Below are 25,274 nucleotides of genomic sequence, written 5' to 3' on the forward strand. Positions count from 1 at the left end.
TCCTTAAAAACATGTAGCATTTACTGTACAAAACTTTTGCACACGACGGAGGTGTAGTAGATCAATGCAGTGATCTTGGCTATAAGGTTTAACTCAGGCCTCTTGTAGACATAGAAATTCTCTTATTTTACACAGTCCATGGAAGTTCAAAATGAACATAGACATAGAACATTAATGTCTATGTTAAACCACCTGTCTCCTGAGAGCTGTGCATAACACAATGACTAACAGCCCAAATAAAGAGGAGCTGGTTTTGGCTTTACTGGTAGGCCGGCTACATTTTAATGTATTAGATGACATATCTATGTTACTGTCTCCTGACAGAAATATGTAAAATAGTTACTAGGAGTTTTATGTAATGGCCCTTTAAGACAGTGAGTGAATTACAAAGGAGTACTTTGCTCTAGGAGTGAATGTTCTCTGATGCAGAAAAAATAGATTCTGGTTGTCTTTGATCTAACAAAAGTCTTTCCTTATCTGAGAGAATGATGACCTTTTAGAATTTTATATATATATATATATATATATATATATATATATATATATATATATATATATATATATATATATATATATACATATATGTAATTATTATTTTTTTTAAATCTTGATGACAATTGTGACAGTTACATTTTGTCATCTTATAGTACTCATGAAAGAAAATCTACAATACTTTTCAATGGATTAGCTTCAACCCTACAGTAATTTGCATTTTCTCAAGACACGATGGTAAATGACTGCGCAGCTTGTCTAAACACCATGAGCGGAATATAGTAAATGTGGAATAAAATATTAACTATTTCAAGTATGAAGCTGATCTTTGAACCGGATCTTTATAATTTATAATGGATTATAATTCTGTATGTGGCATCATTTAAAATGACATGTCTATACACTAGAATTAACAAATAAATAAGACAATATAAATAATAATAATAATAATAATAATAATAATAATGGAAAACTACACAAACAAAAATTATTATATTCTATATTCTAATTCAGAATCACAAGCTATTCAAATTAGATTATTTTGTAAATGACACTGAAAATGGATTATACCTGGACAATTTTGATATTCTCAAGGTATTTGTGATGTACGTTAAGTGCCACTGAATATTGTAAGTTTAACAGTATGTAGATACTCTATTGACAGTTTTAGACATGAATGTGAAAATGCAAGTTTCAAGGTTGGGGCCTCAGTTGCTGTTTATATATTGGATTTCACTTGATGTGTAAAGCTCACCTAGCTCATTAGGAGTTAAAATTATAACGCAATTTATTTAGCTACTCAAGATGTCTCTTGTAGTGAAAATAACACTGGCAGTGCCCTTGAAATATATTTTATCTGACATTATAAAGCAGGCCAATCTATATTTAAGATAGATATATATAGATAGAAAATAGACAGAGAGACAGACAGATGATAGATAGATAGATAGATAGATAGATAGATAGATAGATAGATAGATAGATAGATAGATAGATAGATAGATAGATAGATAGATAGATAGATAGATGGATGGATGGATGGATGGATGGATGGATGGATGGATGGATGGATGGATGGATGGATGGATAGATAGATAGATAGATAGATAGATAGATAGATAGATAGATAGATAGATAGATAGATAGATAGATAGATAGATAGATAGATAGATAGATAGATAGATAGATAGAACTACTCCATATGGTATTGCATTCAATTTAATGTAGAATGATTTACAAGAGAATATACCAAGAAGGAACAATCCATGTCCACATCTTAGAGTCAATCTTAAATCATACAGTATGATGTCTTTTTTTTTTTATGTGACCACGGATCTACATTGTAAACATGCCCTTATTAAATTACTCTATTTAGTCTTCATAAGAGAATCTCATTCACCTACTGTAATTCCTTAAGCATAAAATAAACGGTAATTGGAGATTGTAACATTAAGGGCCATGTATCAATAGTGTCCTTCATATAACACATTCAATTTACTACCAATGCCCCTGAACAGGCAACAGATTTATGAACATATAACAGGGTAGTTCATAAATTTACTGCACCCTTTACTGGAGGAAAGTCTGTATGGCAGTTCTAGCCGGTTGTGCATATACAGATAATGTATTAGAGAAGAGATAGATAGATAGATAGATAGATAGATAGATAGATAGATAGATAGATAGATAGATAGATAGATAGATAGATAGATGGATGGATGGATGGATGGATGGATGGATGGATGGATGGATGGATGGATGGATGGATGGATGGATGGATAGATAGATAGATAGATAGATAGATAGATAGATAGATAGATAGATAGATAGATAGATAGATAGATAGATAGATAGATAGATAGATAGGGGTAGGGGTGTGTGGGGGGGTTGTATCAGTGAACTACATAATTGTCTTGTCATCACAATGATGTTTTAAAGTTTCTAAACATAAAAATGGAATTAAAAATAAAATTTAAAAAAATTGTGCCCATACGCAGAAATGACAAGCGCTTACATGGGGTGCTAATTTCATAATGGACCAGGAAAAATATTTGCATGGAGATTGTTCTCCCCGTGTTTGAGTGAGTTTATTCCGGGTACTCCCACACTGAAATAACATACATATAGGTTAATTGGCTTCTTCTGAAATTGTCCCTAGTGTGTGTCTGACATAAGATAGATTGTGAGCCCCATGGGGACAGGCACTGGGGTGAGTCCAGTCTCCGCACAGTGCTGTACAATATAATAAGTAATAATAATATGTGAATACTCTCTACAATAGATCCTGTACTTGGATATTTTTCTATGATGTTTTTTTGTTTTTTTCATTTGTAAGGAAGGGTCAGTGAGAGCTATATGTATATTCCTATAAAATGTGTCTATATGTTTGCTTTATTTACTTTATCCCCTTTTCTTGTAGTGTAATAAGATGTGTGAATTTAACAAGGGTCCACAGAGCAGTAATAAAACTTACACCTTTACTAACTACCTCCAGCCACAACATTACAGACAAAGTGTTTCCCCTCATGACATAGGACACCTAGAAGTTAACAAGGCCCCCAACAAGCTGCCACAATCTGTGCCCCATAGTGACCTTCCCAAATCTAACCAGTATTCAGCTCTTACCAAATATTACAACTGGGCACAACTTTAAATGTAAAGGTGATATAAGTCATTGTTTGAGAGAAATAAATATATGCATTTCAAATCCCCTATCATTTACCATGCAGAAAGACTCTGCAGGGGACTTGAAACCTAAACTGGCTGATCACAGAGAGTAATAGCTTGCCGTTTACTATTACTATGAAACAACAGTGTATGAGAACTTTCATGTGCACATTTGTGTGTGGTAAGGAGCTCCTTCATGTTTAGTGGCTACTTTATATTAGCATTTTCTTAGAGGACCTTTCTATTTCCACTACTCATACATCTCAACTGGAGAAGACTTGAAGCATTTCTTAAGGATTGATTGGATTAGTGAATTAAATGTTTGTTGTCAGTGAGAAGAGGCTGAGACCAGAATATTGTGTGTATAAAGGCTGCACCCCTGGCCCTGAGAGACCCCCATATACAATGTACAGATGATGAATAGGAGCTGGGAGAAGGGATCGATGCTGTCTCTGTGCTGGCTCCTCTCTCTCCTACAAAACTATAGGGCAATTAATTGTGCCTTGTCCCCTCATCCTTCATCTGCTTGTGGCATATATCGATGGAGATTACTGCTGATGGACCATTTTATCACCTTAAATAAACAGCCACCACCTTTTCTAACCTCAATCTAATATATGACTGCATATCCTCCTCAATCGGGGGGGGGGGGGGCAACCACGGCTGCAGGCTTTAAATCCCAAAACGCTGTGCCATCCAATGCATGCCACAGCCAGGGGGTATAGGAAGTTTAGCATTAGCCCATCCTAAGAGCTAGATGCTAAATGAATAGCCATAAAAAACAGACACATCGGTACATTAGTACAGGGACATGTTAGTGAGGATACATTGCATTGGAAGGAAATATCTGCTTGAGGTTGCTAGTAGGATCTTCATTTGTTATCATTAGATATTGTTTAATGATTTTACTTGGGAGATAACATAGACATATACAGATGTAGTGTAATGTAGTGCACTTTGCATTACTGATTATGCTATCACCGTGTCTTTTATCTGTGGTTTACCATAGGACTACAGATAGCTACCAATAATCCTCAGTGAGTTATCATGGTACCCAAATACAACAGTTCAATTACATAAAATAATATACAAATAACTAAACTCTGCTACAATTGTATTATAATGTTATAATTTACAGACATGTAACAAATCATAAACCCCAGCAGGTATAATTCCCTCTCTTCCACATTAGCAGTAATATCTATCTATCTATCTATCTATCTATCTATCTATCTATCTATCTATCTATCTATCTATCTAATATCTATCTATCTCATATCTATCTATCTATCTATCTATCTATCTCATATCTATCTATCTATCTATCTATCTATCTATCTATCTATCTATCTACCTCATATCTATCTATCTATCTATCTATCTATCTATCTATCTATCTATCTATCTATCTATCTATCTATCTCATATCTATCTATCTCATATCTATCTATCTATCTATCTATCTATCTATCTATCTATCTATCTATCTATCTATCTCATATCTATCTATCTATCTATCTGTCTATTTATCATATATACCTGCAAAATGAAAAAACACAGATGAACAGTCTGAACAAACTCAGGTGGAGTTAATATTATTCAGTTTGCAAAATAATAGATAATGTATACAGCCGAGGTCAAATCATCGTAATCCTATGAACCTAAAATATGTATAATCCAAATATGATAATTACGATAATAACAATGTTGTTATTATCATTATTTTTATTATGAAAGAAATAATAAAATATAATTCTAATGATTAATAATAAATATAATACATTATTATTATTATTATTATTATTATTATTATTATTATTGTTGTTGTTATAATAATAATAATAATAATAATAATAATAATAATAATAATAATAATAATAATAATAATAATGATAATAATAATAACAGAACGATCTATTAGTAAGCAACTCAAGTTGACTTCTTCAAACTAGAACTATAAATATCGTATTTTGATTTTCTTTTTTTTTTTTTGTAGACATCGTTGTCCGATTCCACTGACTTGTAGAGAAAACTGGTGATATGACAGATGTTAACATTTCTAGAACATTAGACGTTGTAATTACAGAAAACTAGAATAGTATTTTTTATGTGCATCAGATTATCATGTTCCCTATGCCATATGGAAATACAGACATAAATACTGTATACAAATGTATAAGTGTGTAAATATATATAGTAGTTGTGAAGCGATCATGTATTACAATAAGGACTACTCTCCTTAAACTGTATGTTCTCTATATCAGGAGAATGAGATATTCAATCAATTCCGCTGACAACAAGTTACACACGCAGTGGATACACATGGACTGTCGTGTAATTGTTACTACTACAGTCCCATTTTCACGTCATTAGAATTACTGGACATTGGTCGTCACCTCTCTTATTACATGAGTTATTTCTGCATTTTTACAGGAATGTTAATATTTGTATTTCTATCCCTACCTACCTGCTAGTAAATATGTGTCTAGATAGATAGATAGATAGATAGATAGATAGATAGATAGATAGATAATAGATAGATAGATAGATAGATAGATAGATAGATAGATAGATAGATAGATAGATAGATAGATAGATAGATAGATAGATAGATAGATAGATAGATAGATAGATAGATAGACAGATAGATATTTAGATAGCATTTGCTAGTAGATAGTTTGCTTTTTAGACTATTGACTCAAAGTTATACTTTTTACTATATTTTTAAGGAGTTTTATACTATTTATGGTTTCGGCCGTCAGCATAGAACCCGATCTTATTTTTCCATGGCTCAGCTATCAGTGCTACGTGTTATTACATTGTACCTAGTAAGTACATATAATGTATCCGCTTCTCAATACTACAAATATGTCAACCTCCAATAGATCTATCAATAAAGCTTCGCTTTACTCCACTCTCCGCAGAGAAATAATATACATCCTCCAGTGATAAGTCTCAAATTACATTTAAATTATTAAGAGTGATAAAGGAAAGTTTAGCATAAGACGACACATTCTGGTACCACTCAGTGTCCTATGAAATAAGGTAATATTTGTATATACTGCTGGAGTGTCACTGTGTGTTCATCTTGCAGGTGATAGTAGAAGTATATACAGGGGAGTGTTACTCTGTGTATAGTATTAAGGATAGGTTATACTGAGGTACATACAGTTGTTTGGGTCACTGGTGGAGTGGAACTGTGCGTACAAATTTATATGGTAGGTGATAGCAGGGGTACATACGGTTGTTGGGGTCACTGGTGGGGTTGCTTAGTGGAATGATCTCCATCCTCTGTTGTCCATACAGATAATAGTCCAGCTCCTCGGGGGTACAACGCAAGCGGCTGGGTAATGTCCCATCCTGGCAGTTGGATGCCATCAGTTCCTTTCTTTGTGGTCCAGTGACTTCCATGCTTGGAGCAGCCCCCATAATAGTGGTAATCGGGGTGATCCCGGCCAGTGAAGCAGGAGCAGGTGGTGCAGGTGTAGAGGAAGCTGAAGAAGTGGAGGACAGGGAGGCCGGGCGCAGACGGAGGCTGTCACCTGCTGGAGGTTCAGGGAGCGGGACATGGCTCAGGACTCCAGCCTTCATATGATGAGTCTGGGGGAAGAGTTGATGCCAGTGCTGGAGGTACACCGGGTCCACCTTCAGGAAGGCAGATCCTGCCGCTTCCCCGGGCTTCAGCATGGCCACCACCTGCACACAACACAGCAGTTACTAATCTACCCACAATATATATATATATATATATATATATATATATATATATATAATATATATTACATGCAGGGGAGAGTCTATCTCCAATGCATATATGAGTACATTCAGGGTATATATATATATATATATATATATATATATATATGTATATATATATATATATATATATATATGTATATATATATATATATATATATATATATATATATATATATATATATATATATATATATATGTATATATATATATATATATATATATATATATATATATATACCCTGAATGTACTCATATATGCATTGGAGATAGACTCTCCCCTGCATGTAATTGTGTATGTATTATATAGTTTACCATGCTGCATGTACTCATGTATGTATTGTATGTATTTCCCCCTGCATGTACTCATGTATGTTTGTATACACTTCCCCTGTATGTACGCATGTATGTATTGTATATAATCTCCCCTGCATGTACTTATGTATGTATTGTATATACTTTATCCTGTATCTACTCATGTATGTATTGTATATACCTTCCCTGTATGTACTGATGTGTGTTGTATATACTTTATCCTGCTTGTACTCATGTATGCATTGTATATACTTTATCCTGCTTGTATTAATGTATGCAGTGTATATACTTTATCCTCCTTGTACTCATGTATGCATTGTATATACTTTATCCTGAATGTACTCATGTATGTATTGTATATACTTTATCCTGCATGTACTCATGTATGTATTGTATATACTTTATCCTGCATGTACTCATGTATGTATTGTATATACTTTATGCTGCATGTACTCATGTATGCATTGTATATACTTTATCCTGCATGTACTCATGTATGCATTGCATATACTTTATCCTGCATGTACTCAGGTATGCATTGTATATACTTTATCCTGCTTGTACTCATGTATGCACTGCATATACTTTCCTCTGCTTGTACTCATGTATGCATTGTATACACTTTATCCTGCATGTTGTCATGTATGCATTGTATATACTTTCTCCTGCATGTTGTCATGTATGCATTGTATATACTTTCTCCTGCATATAGTCATGTATGCATTGTATATACTTTCCCCTGCATGTACTCATGTATGCATTGTATATACTTTCTCCTGCATGTATTCATGTATGTATTGTATATACTTTCCCCTGCATGTACTCATGTATGTATTGTATATACTTTATCCTGCATTTACTCATGTATGCATTGTATATACTTTATCCTGCTTGTACTCATGTATGTATTGTATATACTTTATCCTGCTTGTACTCATGTATGCGTTGTATATACTTTATCGTGCATGTACTCATGTATGCATTGCATATACTTTCACCCGCATGTACTCATGTATGTATTGTATATACTTTCCCCTGCATGTACTCATGTATGTATTGTATATACTTTCCCCTGCATGTACTCATGTATGTATGGTATATACTTTCCCCAGCATGTACACATGTATGTATTGTATATACTTTCCCCTGCATGTACTCATGTATGTATTGTATATACTTTCCCCTGCATGTACTCATGTATGTATTGTATATACTTTCCCCTGCATGTACTCATGTATGTATGGTATATACTTTCCCCAGCATGTACACATGTATGTATTGTATATACTTTCCCCTGCATGTACTCATGTATGTATTGTATATACTTTCCCCTGCATGTACTCATGTATGTATTGTATATACTTTCCCCTGCATGTACTCATGTATGTATTGTATATACTTTCCCCTGCATGTAGTCCCATCGTTTTCACACACTCGTGTATCTATAACATGCTAGTAATATCCGTTGTGTATTGCAGATAGTTGCATGTACTCGCTCTTATTTTGTATAACAGTACCTATACATGTATATATTGTATGGAAGCACCGATCGTATACATGTACTGATGTATTTATTCTTACTAACGCTCGTCCTAGGCATACAGCACAATGATATTGGTATTATTTATAGCCCTACACATATACTCTACAGGTATGTATTCCAGACTAGTCCCATGCATTAACTCATATATATATACATTCAGCCACACTATATGCTGTTACTGTACTTATGTGTTAGCATTACATTATATCAGGGCATCGTTCACTTCTGACAATGCTGCACATGCCCCATATACAACAAGCAGACAGTCAGGGCACATGCAGGAAGAGGAGATGTCTAGCATTATATACATACACATATGTGTGCACCTACCTGGGTATGTTCTCTCCAAGTCACGTCTCCGAGGAGGAGGGTGTACAGGTCCAGCTCTGAGCCGGTGTGGACGGAGCTGTGGACTGTGTGAGCGCTGGGCAGGCTCTGATCACACTGGGCAGTGCTGGGAGCTGAGCTGCTCTCTGGCACACTCCTGCTGCACACGTGTCTGCACACACAGGGGGGACACATTAACCCTTCCCTGCTACACCTCCACCAGCCTCTGCTGCACACAGAGTGCAAGCTCCACAGCCCAGCTGATCTACTGGGTCTCTTCTACTCTGCACATACAATATGTTGTTGATTTGTTTGAATATAATGTGCATTTCACAATAATGCAAATCTATCTATCTATCTATCTATCTATCTATCTATCTATCTATCTATCTATCTATCTATCTATCTATCTATCTATCTATCTATCTATCTATCTATCTATCTATCTTTTATCTAACAACTACTGCACCCCCCTATAACTATAGACGTTACTTTAGGTGACTTACTGGAGGTATATAAACACTGCTAAATAATCCAGTGCTAGAAAGAGAATTCCACATCAGCTCTGATGGAAATCTATTCTGCATTATGGGTATATTAAAATTGTTCTGTGTACAGTATGTGATGTAATTGAATTATTATTTAATTTTAATGTTACCGTCAAGAAACCATTTTTGTTGTGTATGTTCTATCCCTGTAATGTGTATGTTATATCCCTGTACTGTGTATGTTCTATATTGCTGTACTGTGTATGTTCTATCATTTAAACTGTGTATGTTCTATCCCTGTACTATGTACAGTATGCTATATTCTTTAACTGTGTTAAGTTCTATATCCCTGTGCTGTGAATGTTCTATCATTGTATTGTGTGTTCTTTCCCTATATAGTGTATATTCTATCCCTGTACTGTGCATGTTCCATCCCTATAATATGTATGTTCTATACTTGTACTGTGTATATTCTATCCCTGTAATGTGCATGTTCCATCCCTATAATATGTATGTTCTATACTTGTACTGTGTATATTCTATCCCTGTAATGTGCATGTTATATCCCTATGATATGTATGTTCTATACTTGTACTGTGTATATTCTATCCCTGTAATGTTCATGTTCTATCTCTATGATATGTATGTTCTATACTTGTACTGTGTATATTCTATCCCTGTAATGTGCATGTTCCATCCCTATAATATGTATGTTCTATACTTGTACTGTGTATATTCTATCCCTGTAATGTGCATGTTATATCCCTATGATATGTATGTTCTATACTTGTACTGTGTATATTCTATCCCTGTAATGTGCATGTTCTATCCCTATAATATGTATGTTCTATACTTGTACTGTGTATATTCCATCCCTGTAATGTTCATGTTCTATCTCTATGATATGTATGTTCTATACTTGTACTGTGTATATTCTATCTCTGTAATGTGCATGTTCTATCCCTATGATATGTATGTTTTATGCTTGTACTGTGTATATTCTATCCCTGTACTGTGCATGTTTCATTCCTATAATATGTATGTTCTATACTTGTACTGTGTATATTCTATCCCTGTAATGTGCATATTCCATCCCTATAATATGTATGTTCTATACTTGTACTGTGTATATTCCATCCCTGTAATGTTCGTGTTCTAGCTCTATGATATGTATGTTCTATACTTGTACTGTGTATATTCCATTCCTGTAATGTGCATATTCCATCCCTATGATATGTATGTTCTATGCTTGTACTGTGTATATTCCATTCCTGTAATGTGCATATTCCATCCCTATGATATGTATGTTCTATACTTGTACTGTGTATATTCCATTCCTGTAATGTGCATATTCCATCCCTATGATATGTATGTTCTATGCTTGTACTGTGTATATTCTATCCCTGTACTGTGTATGTTCTTTCATTGTACTGAGTTGTTTCGTTACTGTGTGATACTAAATTAATATTGTGATGTCAATGCAAACCTCTAGGGCTCTCTGACTTCAGCCTATAGCAGTACTCTATTTACAAGACAATTCTTTGTTCCTATCAATAATATCTGCTTCATGAAAACATCGAATATGGAGGCATTAGATCAACGGCAAAATTAGATCACAAGTGTCATAAACCTTAACATTTAACGCAAATATTTAATATTTCTGTTGTAAGTTCATAAGATGTATCTTATGTTACGCTGGAAAGATCTGAGCATTTCATATAAGATTTTTATTACTTTACTAAACACTTTAAATAGGACAAAAATAAAGAACGGGGAAGACAAAGTCCTGATCAAACAGATTGTTACCTAACCAAATTCTGACATCACCTTCCAGCAGTCCCAGGTATCACAAGATCTGCTCCATCAGTTTGGAAAACAATAATGTGCGGCAGAATCCCCATGTCACAGTCCTGATCAGATAGTAAATGAATTTAATAATATTAATGCAGATAAGGAACTACTGGGGTAAGTTTCTTATGTGAAGGCTGCAGTTCGTTGTTACCCTTTTACCCTACATTTATTGTTTTTATTATAATGCTTCATATAATTTGTACTCATTTTTATTGTATATTGTTTTTTGTTTGACTTTATTTTATTATACTATTATTACATAATTTATTTTTTTTCCACATTATTTTTATTATTATTTTAATACGGTATTATCAATATATACCTTTTTAACTGAAGTTATATTTAAATTAGCTGACTAGATTAGAGTAACTAGATATATCATTCCCATCATCCTATTTGAAGTCATCACATTTCAGGGTTTGTATATAATAGTCTGATGAGTATAAAACATTTCTTACTTCTGTATAACAAAAATCGTCGCTCGTTTTTGTCTATATATATATATATATATATATATATATATATATATATATATATATATATATGTGTGTGTGCGTGTGTGTGTGTGTGTAACACATACCTAGTTTTCTAGTAAAGTAGGGAAACAGTCGACTTGTATCTGCTACAATAATATGTAGTATAAAATATATAGCAAGTCCATTCTATACCATAGCATTTATACTGTATATGCTTATAGTATCTGCTATATCATTTTTTTAAATTTAGTATACATTGTTAGGATAGTATTATGCGTATATGGTATATAATAGTGTCTCTAAAATGTAATTATATTATGTCTTACCATTTTTATGTATTTTCTATGATGGTATTTCATTTTTTTATCGTAATATCTAGTATATATTAGTCTCCATATTATATAATAATAATGGTATTTATGATTGGATGGGTCATAGCCATCAAATAGTTCATTAAACCTTACATTATATACTTATGAATGTGATTTTAAGCAGAAGCACATACTGATATTCATACAGTTCGAGGTTATAGCTACATAAGTCACTTTATGTCCCATGTGGTTTATAGTTGCATCAGAATATGTAGAATAACCGGCACAGTATCCACTACATCCAGCATCACACACAGTAATTATTGATTATGGAGATAAAGTGGAGGTGTGGTGGCTGGAGAGACAAGATCATCTCAGGTACTAGGGATACATGGGGAGACCCTGGGAGGTTTTTCCTCCTGTGATTAATGATATAGGATAAATGCAGCGAGCAGAGGAGCTGGGATCAATAAATTAAGGATCCAATGTATCATCTCCCAGGAAGAAGAAATAAACACTGGAACCTCCTCTCATCTGATTTCGTTTGACGCTCAATTAAAAAGTTTGCATTTTATATTAATAAATTCTACTAATACCATAAAGACTAATGACAGCTGCCCGTGACAGGAGACCAATAAGGAACTCAGCAGCTTTTCCTGGGACCCCCAGACTTCTCCTGATCATAGAGGAAGGTCATGGACTGCGGAGTTTATAATTCATTATACAGACATTTATTCTTATGGGAGCTGAGACCACCCTCCCGTCCTGTGCTCTTATTACCCTATCCCAAGTGCCGTGTTTACACTGCACACATACACACATGTCTGTTGTGTACTGCCCTGTCCTTAGTACATGTACCATCATTACTGCTGTAGATGATAGATAGATAGATAGATAGATAGATAGATAGATAGATAGATAGATAGATAGATAGATAGATAGATAGATAGATAGATAGATAGATAGATAGATAGATAGATAGATAGATAGATAGATAGATAGATAGATATGACATAGATAGATATGAGATAGATAGATAGATAGATAGATAGATAGATAGATAGATAGATAGATAGATAGATAGATAGATAGATAGATAGATAGATAGATGATAGATAATAGATAGATAGATAGATAGATAGATAGATAGATAGATAGATAGATAGATAGATAGATGATAGATAGATAGATAGATAGATAGATAGATAGATAGATAGATAGATAGATAGATAGATAGATAGACACCTCTACCCTGTACAGCCCTGTCCTGAGCACATATACTATCACTACTGCTATTAACTGTATATGAACAGGCCAGTATTGCACTATGGTGAGTTCATACACCATCCTACTGCTATAGACACGCCACCCTGCCCTGTACTGACTGTCCTAAGTACATACACATTTTGCTACTGCAATTCCCTGTCTTGCTCTAAGATCATACACATCCTACACACCATGTACTCTCATGTGCTATGCTCATACACAAACATTACTGCTGCTGACTGTATATATACATGCAAGCCTTCCCTGTACTGCCTGTACAGTATTTATATGGTGCTCTTACCACCACCTACTACTACTACTACTACCACTACCACTACTACTACTACTACTACTACTACTACTACTACTACTACTACTACTACTACTACTACTACTACGTTATACACACAAGTTTCCTCTGAATTGTCCTGTCCAAAACGTATTATAAATAGTGACTTGTAATCAATCAGGTAATGGTCCTGTAGATGCGTGTGTGTGTGTGTGCGTGCGTGCGCGCGCGCGTGCGTGCGCGCGCGTGTGTGTGTGTGTGTGTGTGTGTGTATGACTGCCTACAGTATTGTGCTCCCCACTTTGAACATTTTTGCTGGTATTCTAGAATCATGTATCTTTACTATATCATATAGTGTTGTTTAGAGGATACTTGCGCTTGAATACTGATGCACCTGAGGATGCAACATATTTATAGAAAATATTGTAGGAGAAAACGGTAATTCATATGTTCATACATATGTCATCCCATAGCGACTGTCAGCACTGTTGGTATCAGGAAAAAAAATAGAGTAATGAAACATACAGATGTAGCGATCTGTAACTTGACTTTTCAAGCACTAAATACACAGTGGCAAGAAACTTGAACTTTTTCAATGGCTTTTTAATAGCTTAAGTGATACGTTATCCCGCTGTAGCAAGTTATCAGAGTCAAGATAAGGATTGCTACCTCTGTATAGCATACTAATTGTCCATCATATTTGTCACACATTTACTCCAGTTTTATATATTTCGACACTTTATCGACGCTTGCCTGTATCTCTCTCAGGGCACGTTCAGACGTGGCAGAATTTTTCCGCTGCGAATGTTGGTGCAGATTTGGGGCAATTACACAATGAATCTGCACCAACATTTGCATATTTGACAGGTAATTCAGACGTTGCAGATATCACAGCGAACTTGCCACAGATTTCAGTTTTTGCATTGCAAAGGCTGAAATCCACAGTGAAATTCCGCTTCTTCTCCGCAAGAGCATGCTGCGGAGGGAAAAATCTGCACCGCCGGCTAATTTCCACAAAGTAATTTTCTGCAACGTCTAAACTAACTTTCCTAAAAATGTATAGAAACAAGTGTAAAAAACGGCCGCTGGAGAATTCCACTGCGGACTGTCCACAGCAGAATTCAACAGCAATTCCGCCACGTCTGAATGTTCCCTCAAGGTATGTTCTCTGAAAGCTCCTAAACCCATTATGCTTGAACCGGACACAAATGATGACAAAGTTGTGACAAGTCCGGTGTCCACAGCAACATTTTTCTCTCTCATGCTGTGAGACTTCCGAAATTACAACTGATGCCACCAAACACAAAACTGCTCGCATAGGAAACAATAGGATTAGTTTTGTCATCAGTTTCCCTCCAACATTTTTGTACTACCCCACAGGGAATTTTGACAGGAGGGCCGGACATATGGCATGCGGGCCTAACAGGGATAATTCACTTATGCATGGATCTTGGATCTTAGACCATATTGGCACAGAGAGTACATTACAAAGTATAAGCACTCTCTGTCCCGAAGTGAATTAGTAATATTCTCAAGGGCGCATTTAAATGTCTGTATTTGCACTCAAGGCCAAATATGTATCCCAGCAAAGGAAAGTAGAAAAACCTTTCCCAAAAAGAGTTCCAAATTTTCTTCTATGGGATCTATTTCAGTTTTTGAAAATAAATATTCAGATGAATTTCAAATACAGCCATGAAAAAGTGCCCTAACTCCTGGAAAAAGTCTGTTTTACACCGCAAGACAAGGACCCCCGCATTTCTACTAAACAATCTTACAAAGTACAAACTTACATCCTCATAGCGTGATATTTTTGCTTGTGAAAATAATCGATTCATACAGACATAAAAGAATTAAAATGTTATTATTTCAAAAGTTGATTAAGCAAACAATACTTCTGTGTTCTCCAACATGAATGTAGGACAAATGGTGTGTGTAAATGTGTGACCAATGATGATAAAATGATTGACCTCTGATAAAAGTGCTGGAATCACTATAATTCCTTAATAAGAATTATGATTATATTGGTGAATAGGCAATTGCTCAACAGTATAGGGTAAATTGGTTCCTTGTAAATATACCGTTAAGAGTTTTACTCCCTTGAGATTTCCTTATTTTATCCAACTGGCTAAATTTATACACATCTGTACCACTAGAGGGCACCCCACACTCCTGTCTCTACTAAACATGTTGATGACAGGGTCAATCTTCACAAAATCAGTATTTAAAGAAACATATTAGGGCACTTAGAAACACTATTTTACTTATTAATTATTTTGAATATTTATGTACATACTCAGTGTAGTACCACAACAGTTTATTAATCTATAATTAAACATAACCTACTCCGCATGCAAGACTTTATAGGGACCTAAAAGGAGAAAGTTATAAAATATCTACACGCTGATTCTCGTGATCTTAAATACAATTCCTATCATGTATCGCCCACATGGTTCCTAGATATCCCACCACCTGTTTTCGAAGTTGAATAGTCCCTGGAGACTTTATACCCACGTGGGGATCATGCCCCAATGCCCAGCTCTGATTGATTAGGCTTTGTCATAGGATTAGAGAGGTCACAGTGATTAATATCAAGAGACTTCTGGCAAGCACTACTTGGTGCAGAAATCCCAGGAATTCCACGTGTGTTGGTATCATTCATATTTCTGGCCACTAAGCAAGTGAGTGAACAAACCCTGGATACCACCATTCCTAGTCCTTATAGAAATCAAGTGTAGAGTCTTTTGGTACATTCTTAGAGGAACACTCCTAGCAAAATTGAAACACTGTGTTATACCTAGTGCAGGCCCTTAAGGGGGTGGTGCTTGTTGAACACCTGAATCGTGCGCCCCCTCAAGCCCTGCACTACACTCAAGATAGGTTTGCCCAAATCTGGTTCCCATGGCTGGAATACATTACCCCTCCTGGCACGATGAAGTGCCTGATCTGTCGCATGATGGATACCAGTGGGACCTGATGGACCCAATTAACTTACAATGGTGCCCATTGGGTTCCACCAAGGTGTATGTCATTTTGATGGGAAAAATAGCACTGCAAGCAGCAATATTTTTCCCATCAAATTTGATGGACTCTGTAACCTGGGCTTCGAAACAAGATGTACACGTAGTCTAAAATATCTATGAGCAAACACCTAACTGCTGAAGAACTCTGATGACACCAGGTGCTGTGATGTCAGGTATAGTACTGTCATCAAGACCTTATGTGGATTCAAATCAACATCCACATAAATCTCTACATCCTTAGGCCACATGCACACGCCCGTAAAAATCTCCGTAATTGCAAACCGTAATAACAGACCCACCTGGTTCTATTGGCTGCGGACACCTTTCCGTATCGCTATAGAACTGTACAGCAAAAGATAGAACATATTTACTTTGTATGGGAGAACAAGCCGAAAATGCGGGCTGCGGCCGGCCTTGCCCTCAATCGCGGGCCGTGATTACGGGCACGGCCGTGTGCATGAGGCGTAACTATCCTGATCAGTGGCAAGTATGGAAGTATATGTGTGAATATTGATGTAGATGGTAATTTGAATTCACTTGGTTCTCAATGTGATTTGGTCTAGTCCCAGAGGCTTAGTTTGGATTTAAATACTACAATTATTCTTGAGATTTAAATAATTTCAATAATTCCTGCTATCGACTGATTAAAATTGATAATTGCTGTCATCATAGTTCTCATCAAAGTTAATCTGATAAGTTAAAAATGTGTGTAATCAGACTAACCAACCATCCTTCAGCCAGCCCTGAGCATATAGTTCTTTTTAGAATTCTGTTGTTGATTTTGTCACTGTGGCAGGACATTCCAGAGTTTACCACTCTTACTGTAAATAATCCTTTCCTCTACATATGATTGAAATGCCTTTATTCCACATTCAAATTAAGTTATGTTGTCTATTGTATGGTTTGTAGTATGAATAGTCCATGTGCCAAATCTTTATATTGACCTGCATATATTTATAACACACCAGACAGTGCAGCGATCAACAGTATAATCCCCCTGGATGGAAAGCTTCACCGACCACACTGGACTGCACCGTCCATTAGGTGAGATGAGGCCTGCTGCCTCTCTGAGGGGGCGGCGGTGCCACTGAAACCAGCTGCCCCCACCCCCTCGTATATGGAACGCAGGTACAATTACATGCATAATCGGTGAATGGCCAGGCACGGAACATTCAGCGCCTTACAATGGCGCTGATTGGCAGGGCAGAATGACTTGCCCTGCTAATCAGCGCCTTTCGACGACACGTGCGGCGCTTCCGTTGTTGAAAGGCGCTGATTGGAGGGGCAATCTGCCAATCAGCGCCTTTCAACGAAGCAAGCGGCGCGATTACATCATCGTCTCGCTTGCATCGTTCCGCCCTAGCAGACCTGCTCAGATAAGAGCAGGTCTGCATTGACACAGGATGGCATGGGAACAAGATCAAGGTGAGTATGTAAAGTTGTTTTTATCTTTGAAAAGTGCGCATCACATTATCTACAGGAGGGGAGGGGAGGGCTATATGTTAAGCACAATCTATAGAGGGAGCTATATGTAGGAAAATATCTACAGTGGGGGAGCAATATGTAGGGAACTATATACAGGGGGGGCTATGTAAGGCACTATATACAGGGGGGCTATATGTGGGGCATTATATAAGAGGGGCTATATGTAAGTCACTATATATAGGGGGCTATATGTAAGGCCCTATAAACAGGGGGGCTATATGTGGGGCACTATTTTCAGGGGGGCTAAATGTGGGGCACTATCTACAGGGGGCTATATGTGGGGCACTATATACAGGGGGGCTATATGTATGGCACTACCTACAGGGGCAAAATGTAGGCCACTATCTACAGGGGGGGCTATATGTGGGGCACTATAAACAGGTGGGCTATATGGGGGGCACTATCTACGGAGGGCCTATAAGTAGGGCACTATCTACCGGGAGAGCTATATGTGTGCCACTATCTACAGGGGGATCTATGTAGGGCACTATCTACAGGGGGATCAATGTAGGGCACTATCTATGGGGGCACTGTCTACAGGGGGATCTATGTATGGTGTAAATTATAATTAGATGTGCAGTGCATGGCACTATTATATTTATATTTAGGGCGTAGTGTGTGGCATCATGAGAATTTTATCTTCGTTTACAGGTGCAGAAATGTTTGAAAATTGAGAAGCTGAAGACATCTGAGCAGCAAACTGGAGAAATAGGCCATGGCCTGGAGTGGCCATGGTTGTGGTCATAGAGGTCTGGACCGGATGGGGAAAAAAAGCGAAAAAGAACAACTAGAATCTGAGATAATCACTGGTGAGTCACTTAATGTAAATGTTTATTCTGCCTCTAATCAGTAATGTAGTCACTGTCTGCAGCGAGATGATAGTTGGTATGATTTTTTTTGTGAAACAGCAACTCCCAGCATATCATTACCATAGTTCGGACCGTGCTCAGAGCTGTAGTTTTACGCCGTCCAAACCTATATGGCAGGGGTTGCACTAAATTGAGCTGTATTTGTGTTGGTGTTGTATATATGTACTGAGCTTGGTTCTCGTGCTGTATATATGTACTGAGCTTTGTTCTGGTGTTGTATTTATGTACTGAGCTTAGTTCTGGTGTTGTATTTATGTACTGAGCTTGGTTCTGGTGTTGTATTTTTGCACTGAGCTTGGTTCTGGAGCTGTATATATGTACTGAGCTTTGTTCTGGTGCTGTATTTTGTACTGAGCTTTGTTCTGGTGCTGTATTTATGTACTGAGCTTTGTTGTGGTGTTGTATTTATGTACTGAGATTTGTTCTTGTGCTGTATTAATGTTCCTCAACTTTGTTCTGGTGTTGTATTTATGTACTGAGCTTAGTTCTGGTATTGTATTTTTGTACTGAGCTTGGTTCTGGTGTTGTATTTATGTACTGAGCTTGGTTCTGGAGTTGTATATATGTACTGAACTTTGTCTTGGTGCTGTATTTATGTATTGAGCTTGGTTCTGGTGCTGTATATATGTACTGAGGTTGGTTCTGGGGCTGTATATATGTACTGAGCTGGGTTCTGGTGCTCTATATATGTACTGAACTTGGTTCTGGTGTTGTGTATATATATGTACTGAGCTCGGTTCTGGTGCTGTATATATGTATTGAACTTGGTTCTGGTGTTGTATATATGTATGAGCTTTGTTCTGGTGCTGTATATATGTACTGAGCTTTGTTCTGGTGCTGTATATATATATACTGAGCTTTGTTCTGGTTCTGTATATATGTATGAGCTTGGTTCTGGAGCTGTAATTATATAGAATATATTTATAATAACAAAATTACAGGGCTGATGGAATTATTTTAACACCTTGAACCGCCTCCATGCGGTAAAACATGACCTGACAATATTTTCAATAATTTCCCTGTATGTTTTTTTCAGATGCAGCAAAATCTATAAAATCAACTTTTAAAACGGCGCACACTATATGCTAATTACTCATCAAAGGGTCATGGGGCGGTGCCGCTATCCTGAAGAGTCACATAGTCCTGCCTCCTCCAAACCCAACTTTCCATGTTTGATTGACGTCCCCCTGGCTGTTATACATCACTACCAGTCTCTTCCAACTTTCTCGGATGCGTCATTGCCTTGTACTACTTGGGCATGCACCATGCAGCGAGGTGTATTCTGCCCGGCTACATCAGGCATGCCAGTACAAGTCAACGGCGTATTCGCAAGAGTTGGAAGAGGCTGCTAGTGATGTAGAACAGCCAGGGGAATGTCAATCAAAATCTGGGGGGCGCCATTTCAATTTTCGCCTCAGGCAGCAGAAAAGCTAGAATCGACCCTGTGACCACACATATGGAAATATGTTAAAAGGTAATATTTATCTCTTTCCAATCCCTATCCCTCTATTAACATTCATGTTGAATTTGCGCTAAACATGTATTTTAATCCTTGGGGAGAGGGGTAAGAAAGTAATTCAGACAGGTCTGGCACTGCTTACCCTAGGGTAGCAGGGGATATGGAGTGGATTGCAGATATCATTTAAATGTATTAACTGTGCTTTAATAAATGGGGTTTTACCATCAGGGACATTTATGACATATCCACAGGATATGTCATAAATGTCAGCTAGATGCGGGTCCCACCACTGGGTCCCATACCTATCTCTAGAACGGGGCCCCCTAAACCCCATTCTACCGCTCTGTGTTCCCACTGAAGCATGTGATATCCGACCATGTTAGATGAAAACAGCGTATCTCGCTGAGCTACGTTGTTTCGGTAAGTCCCATAGTAGTGAATGGCAGTTACGGAAACAGCGTAGCATGCTGTGGGACCCGCATCTATCTGACATTTATGACATATTCTGTGGATATTGCTGCAAAAAACTTGAGGACAGCATCCGTATGGCAAAAGTAAAAAAGTGTTTATTAACACATCCCAATATCAAAGTGCTACGTTTAGACTCTGCAGGAGTCTTTATCAAGCTTGATAAAGACTCCTGCGGAGTCGAAACGTAGCACTTGATATTGGGATGTGTTAATAAACACTTTTTTACTTTTGCCATATGGATGCTGTCCTCAAGTTTCTTGCAGCAATTGATTGTCCAGAAGGAATCGCTGGACTTGGAATTTGCATCCCGCTGAAATTAAGTAGTAATTCTACGATCAAGTGAGTGCTGTGGACAACCAGTTTACCATATTCTGAGGATATGTCATAAATGTCCCTGATAGTAAAACCCCTTTAAGCTTTGTTCACAACTGCTTTCCTATTTCGGTTTTTTTGTTTCATCATTGGAACAGAAAAAAACGACAATAATGGCAGTGTCGGATCAGTCAAATGACCGCTTTAATGGGGTGCATTGGATTCCATCATAGTGTCCTATAAAATAGGATAAAATAGAACTGTATGCTGCGCTATCTTTTTCAGCATTTTTGATGGAATCTGTGATGTAAACAGAGCACAAAGATACTGTAATGACAGGGATAGGGAAACAGACAAGTGAGCCCTAATCTACCCGCCACTCAGTCCCTGCCTACTTGCAACGACCCGCCCTAGGCGACGGGGTACAACTGGGCGACGGTCCCTACACTCAATAAGTGCACGACAGACAACAGACAAGGAAACACAGAACAAAGGGAAACGGGGCAGTTGCCCACGGCAACCCCGTGAGCAACAAGAGTAGTAAACGAGCCGAGTCAAACCAGGAAAGTACGAGGTGACAAACGCAGAGCAGGAGAGTAGTGAACAAGCCGAGTCAAACCAGGAGTGTACGAGGTACCAAATGCAGAGCAGAAGAGTAGTCAGTAAGCCAGGGTCAATACGAAGCAGGGACAAGTAGATCAAGAAGCTGCAGCAGGGCCAGGAAACCAACAGAGAAGAATCACAAGCAAGGAGGAACAGGAAAGGCAGGTATAAATAGACAGAGGGCGGGAGCTAGCTCCGTCTGGCCAGGCTGTGATAGGCTCTCCCACTCCTAAGCCTGCCATCCTGAGTGGTGGAAGATGGAGTCAGTCTCACAGACATAGAAGCAGGTGCAGACTGATTACTTATGGGCGTGGATACAGAAGCTGTGCCTGGCAGATCCTTAACAGTACCCCCCCTTTTATGAGGGGCCACCGGACCCTTTCTAGATGGACCTGGTTTATTGGGGAAACGAAGGTGGAACCTCCTGACCAATACCCCAGCGTGAACATCCCGGGCGGGTACCCAACTCCTCTCCTCAGGCCCGTATCCTCTCCAATGGACCAGGTACTGGAGGGAGCCTTGGACCATCTTGCTGTCCACAATCTTGGCCACCTCGAATTCTACCCCCTCAGGGGTGAGAACGGGGACAGGAGGTTTCCTCGAGGGAGCCAAGGACGGGGAGCAGCATTTAAGGATGGAGGCATGAAACACGTCATGTACTCGAAAAGATGGGGGCAACTCCAGTCGGAAGGAGACAGGATTGAGGACTTCAATGACCTTGTACGGCCCTATAAACCGGGGAGCAAACTTCTTGGACGGGACTTTAAGGCGCAAGTTCTTTGACGATAGCCACACCAGATCCCCGACCATAAACAAGGGGTTAACAGAACGTCTTCTATCTGCCTGAGTTTTTTGTATGCTCTGGGACGCCTATAGGTTCTTCTGAACCTGGGCCCAGACTGTGCACAGTTCCCGATGAACGACCTCTACCTCGGGATTGTTGGAACTACCAGGTGAAACGGAGGAGAACCGTGGATTAAACCCAAAATTACAGAAAAAGGGGGAGACCCCTGACGAGTTACTGACCCGATTATTAAGGGAAAATTCGGCGAGGGGAATGAATGAGACCCAATCATATTGACAGTCAGAGATAAAACACCTTAAATATTGTTCTAGAGACTGATTAGTCCTCTCGGTTTGGCCATTAGTTTCAGGATGGAAGGCAGAGGAGAAGGACAGATCAATCTCCAACTTTTTACAGAAGGCTCTCCAAAACAAAGAAACAAATTGTACCCCTCTGTCAGAAACAATATTGACAGGGAGCCCATGGAGACGCAGGATGTGTTTAACAAACAAGGTAGCTAACGTCTTGGCATTGGGTAGTTTTTTGAGTTGCACAAAGTGGCACATCTTACTGAAGCGGTCTACTACAACCCACACCACCGACTTGCCTTGAGATGGAGGCAAATCGGTGATAAAATCCATGGAGATATGGGTCCAAGGTCTCTGGGGAATGGGCAAAGAACGTAGTAAGCCCGCTGGTCGGGACCTGGGAGTCTTGGACCTAGCACAAACCTCACAAGCGGCGACGTAGGCCTTAACGTCTTTAGGCAACCCAGGCCACCAATAGTTTCTGGCAATGAGGTGCTTGGTACCCAGGATGCCTGGATGACCAGATAGTGCGGAGTCATGATTTTCCCTAAGTACCCTTAGCCGGAATTGCAGGGGAACAAACAGCTTGTTCTCAGGAAGGTTCCCGGGAGCTGAACCTTGATCAGCAGCAATTTCAGAGACTAAATCAGAATCAATAGAGGAAATGATTATACCTGGAGGCAAAATACAAGCAGGATCTTCCTCCGAAGGAGGGCTGACCATGAAGCTACGCGACAGTGCATCAGCCTTAATATTTTTAGACCCAGCCCTATAGGTAACCAAAAAATTGAATCTGGTAAAAAATAACGCCCATCGAGCTTGTCTCGGGTTTAGCCTCCGGGCCGATTCTAGGAAAACCAGATTCTTGTGGTCGGTAAGGACCGTTACCTGGTGCCTAGCCCCCTCCAGGAAGTGGCGCCACTCTTCAAATGCCCATTTAATGGCTAAGAGTTCGCGGTTGCCAATATCATAGTTACTCTCAGTGGGCGAAAACTTCCTGGAGAAGTAGGCACAGGGACGGAGATGGGTGAGGGACCTGGTACCCTGGGACAAGACAGCCCGCACTCCCACCTCGGACGCGTCAACCTCCACGATAAATGGCTCCATTTGGTTGGGCTGAACCAACACCGGGGCCGAGATAAAGCACTTCTTAAGGACCTCAAAAGCCTGGACAGCCTCAGGAGGCCAGTGGAGGAGATCAGCACCTTTGCGAGTGAGATCCGTAAGAGGCTTAGCGATGACCGAGAAGTTAGCAATAAACCTCCTGTAATAATTAGCAAACCCCAAGAAACACTGTAACGCCTTCAGGGAGGCAGGTTGGACCCATTCCGCCAAAGCCTGGACCTTGGCGGGGTCCAAGCGGAATTCATGAGGAGTGAGGATTTGACCCAAAAATGGTATCTCCTGCACCCCAAACACACATTTTTCGGTCTTCGCAAACAGTTTGTTTTCCCGAAGGACCTGGAGCACCTTCCTGACATGCTCAATGTGGGAGGACCAGTCCTTGGAAAACACAAGTATGTCATCAAGGTACATTACAAGAAATACCCACAGGTAATCTCTTAAAATCTCATTTATGAAATTCTGGAAGACCGCGGGAGCATTACACAACCCAAAGGGCATGACGAGGTATTCGAAATGACGTTCGGGTGTGTTAAACGCAGTCTTCCACTCATCCCCCTCTTTGATGCGGATAAGGTTATACGCCGCCCGTAGATCAAACTTAGAGAACCATTGGGCCCCCTGAACCTGATTAAAGAGATCAGGGATCAAAGGAAGGGGATACTGGTTCCTTACAGTGACCTTATTCAAGTTACGGTAGTCAATGCATGGCCTAAGACCACCATCCTTCTTCCCTACGAAGAAGAAGCCAGCACCTACCGGAGAAGTAGAGGGGCGAATGTAACCCTTGGCCAGGCATTCCTGGATATACTCTCTCATGGCTTCACGTTCGGGACAAGAGAGATTAAATATCCTACCCTTAGGGAGCTCAGCTCCTGGTACCAAATCGATAGCGCAATCGTATTCTCTATGAGAATGTAACACTTCGGAGGCCTCCTTAGAGAAAACATCAGCGAAGTCCTGAACAAACTCAGGTAGCGTGTTCACCTCCTCAGGGGGAGAAATAGAATTAACAGAAAAACATGAAGTCAAGCATTCATTACCCCATTTTGTAAGATCC

The 25,274-nt window shown here is 38.6% G+C and overlaps 1 protein-coding gene across 1 annotated transcript in view; it reads right to left on the bottom strand.

Annotated features, from left to right (window-relative positions):
* PRDM6 (PR/SET domain 6) overlaps positions 1-6,846 on the bottom strand; it is a 128,550-nt gene extending 121,704 nt beyond the window's left edge. The window contains exon 1 of the mRNA XM_075854802.1: positions 6,402-6,846. Coding sequence (XP_075710917.1) covers positions 6,402-6,846 — 445 coding nt within the window. The remainder of the gene's footprint in view (positions 1-6,401) is intronic.
* Positions 6,847-25,274: the final 18,428 nt, after the last annotated feature.

Source organism: Rhinoderma darwinii, chromosome 1, assembly GCF_050947455.1.
Source record: "Rhinoderma darwinii isolate aRhiDar2 chromosome 1, aRhiDar2.hap1, whole genome shotgun sequence".
NCBI classification, from domain to species: Eukaryota; Metazoa; Chordata; class Amphibia; order Anura; family Rhinodermatidae; genus Rhinoderma; species Rhinoderma darwinii.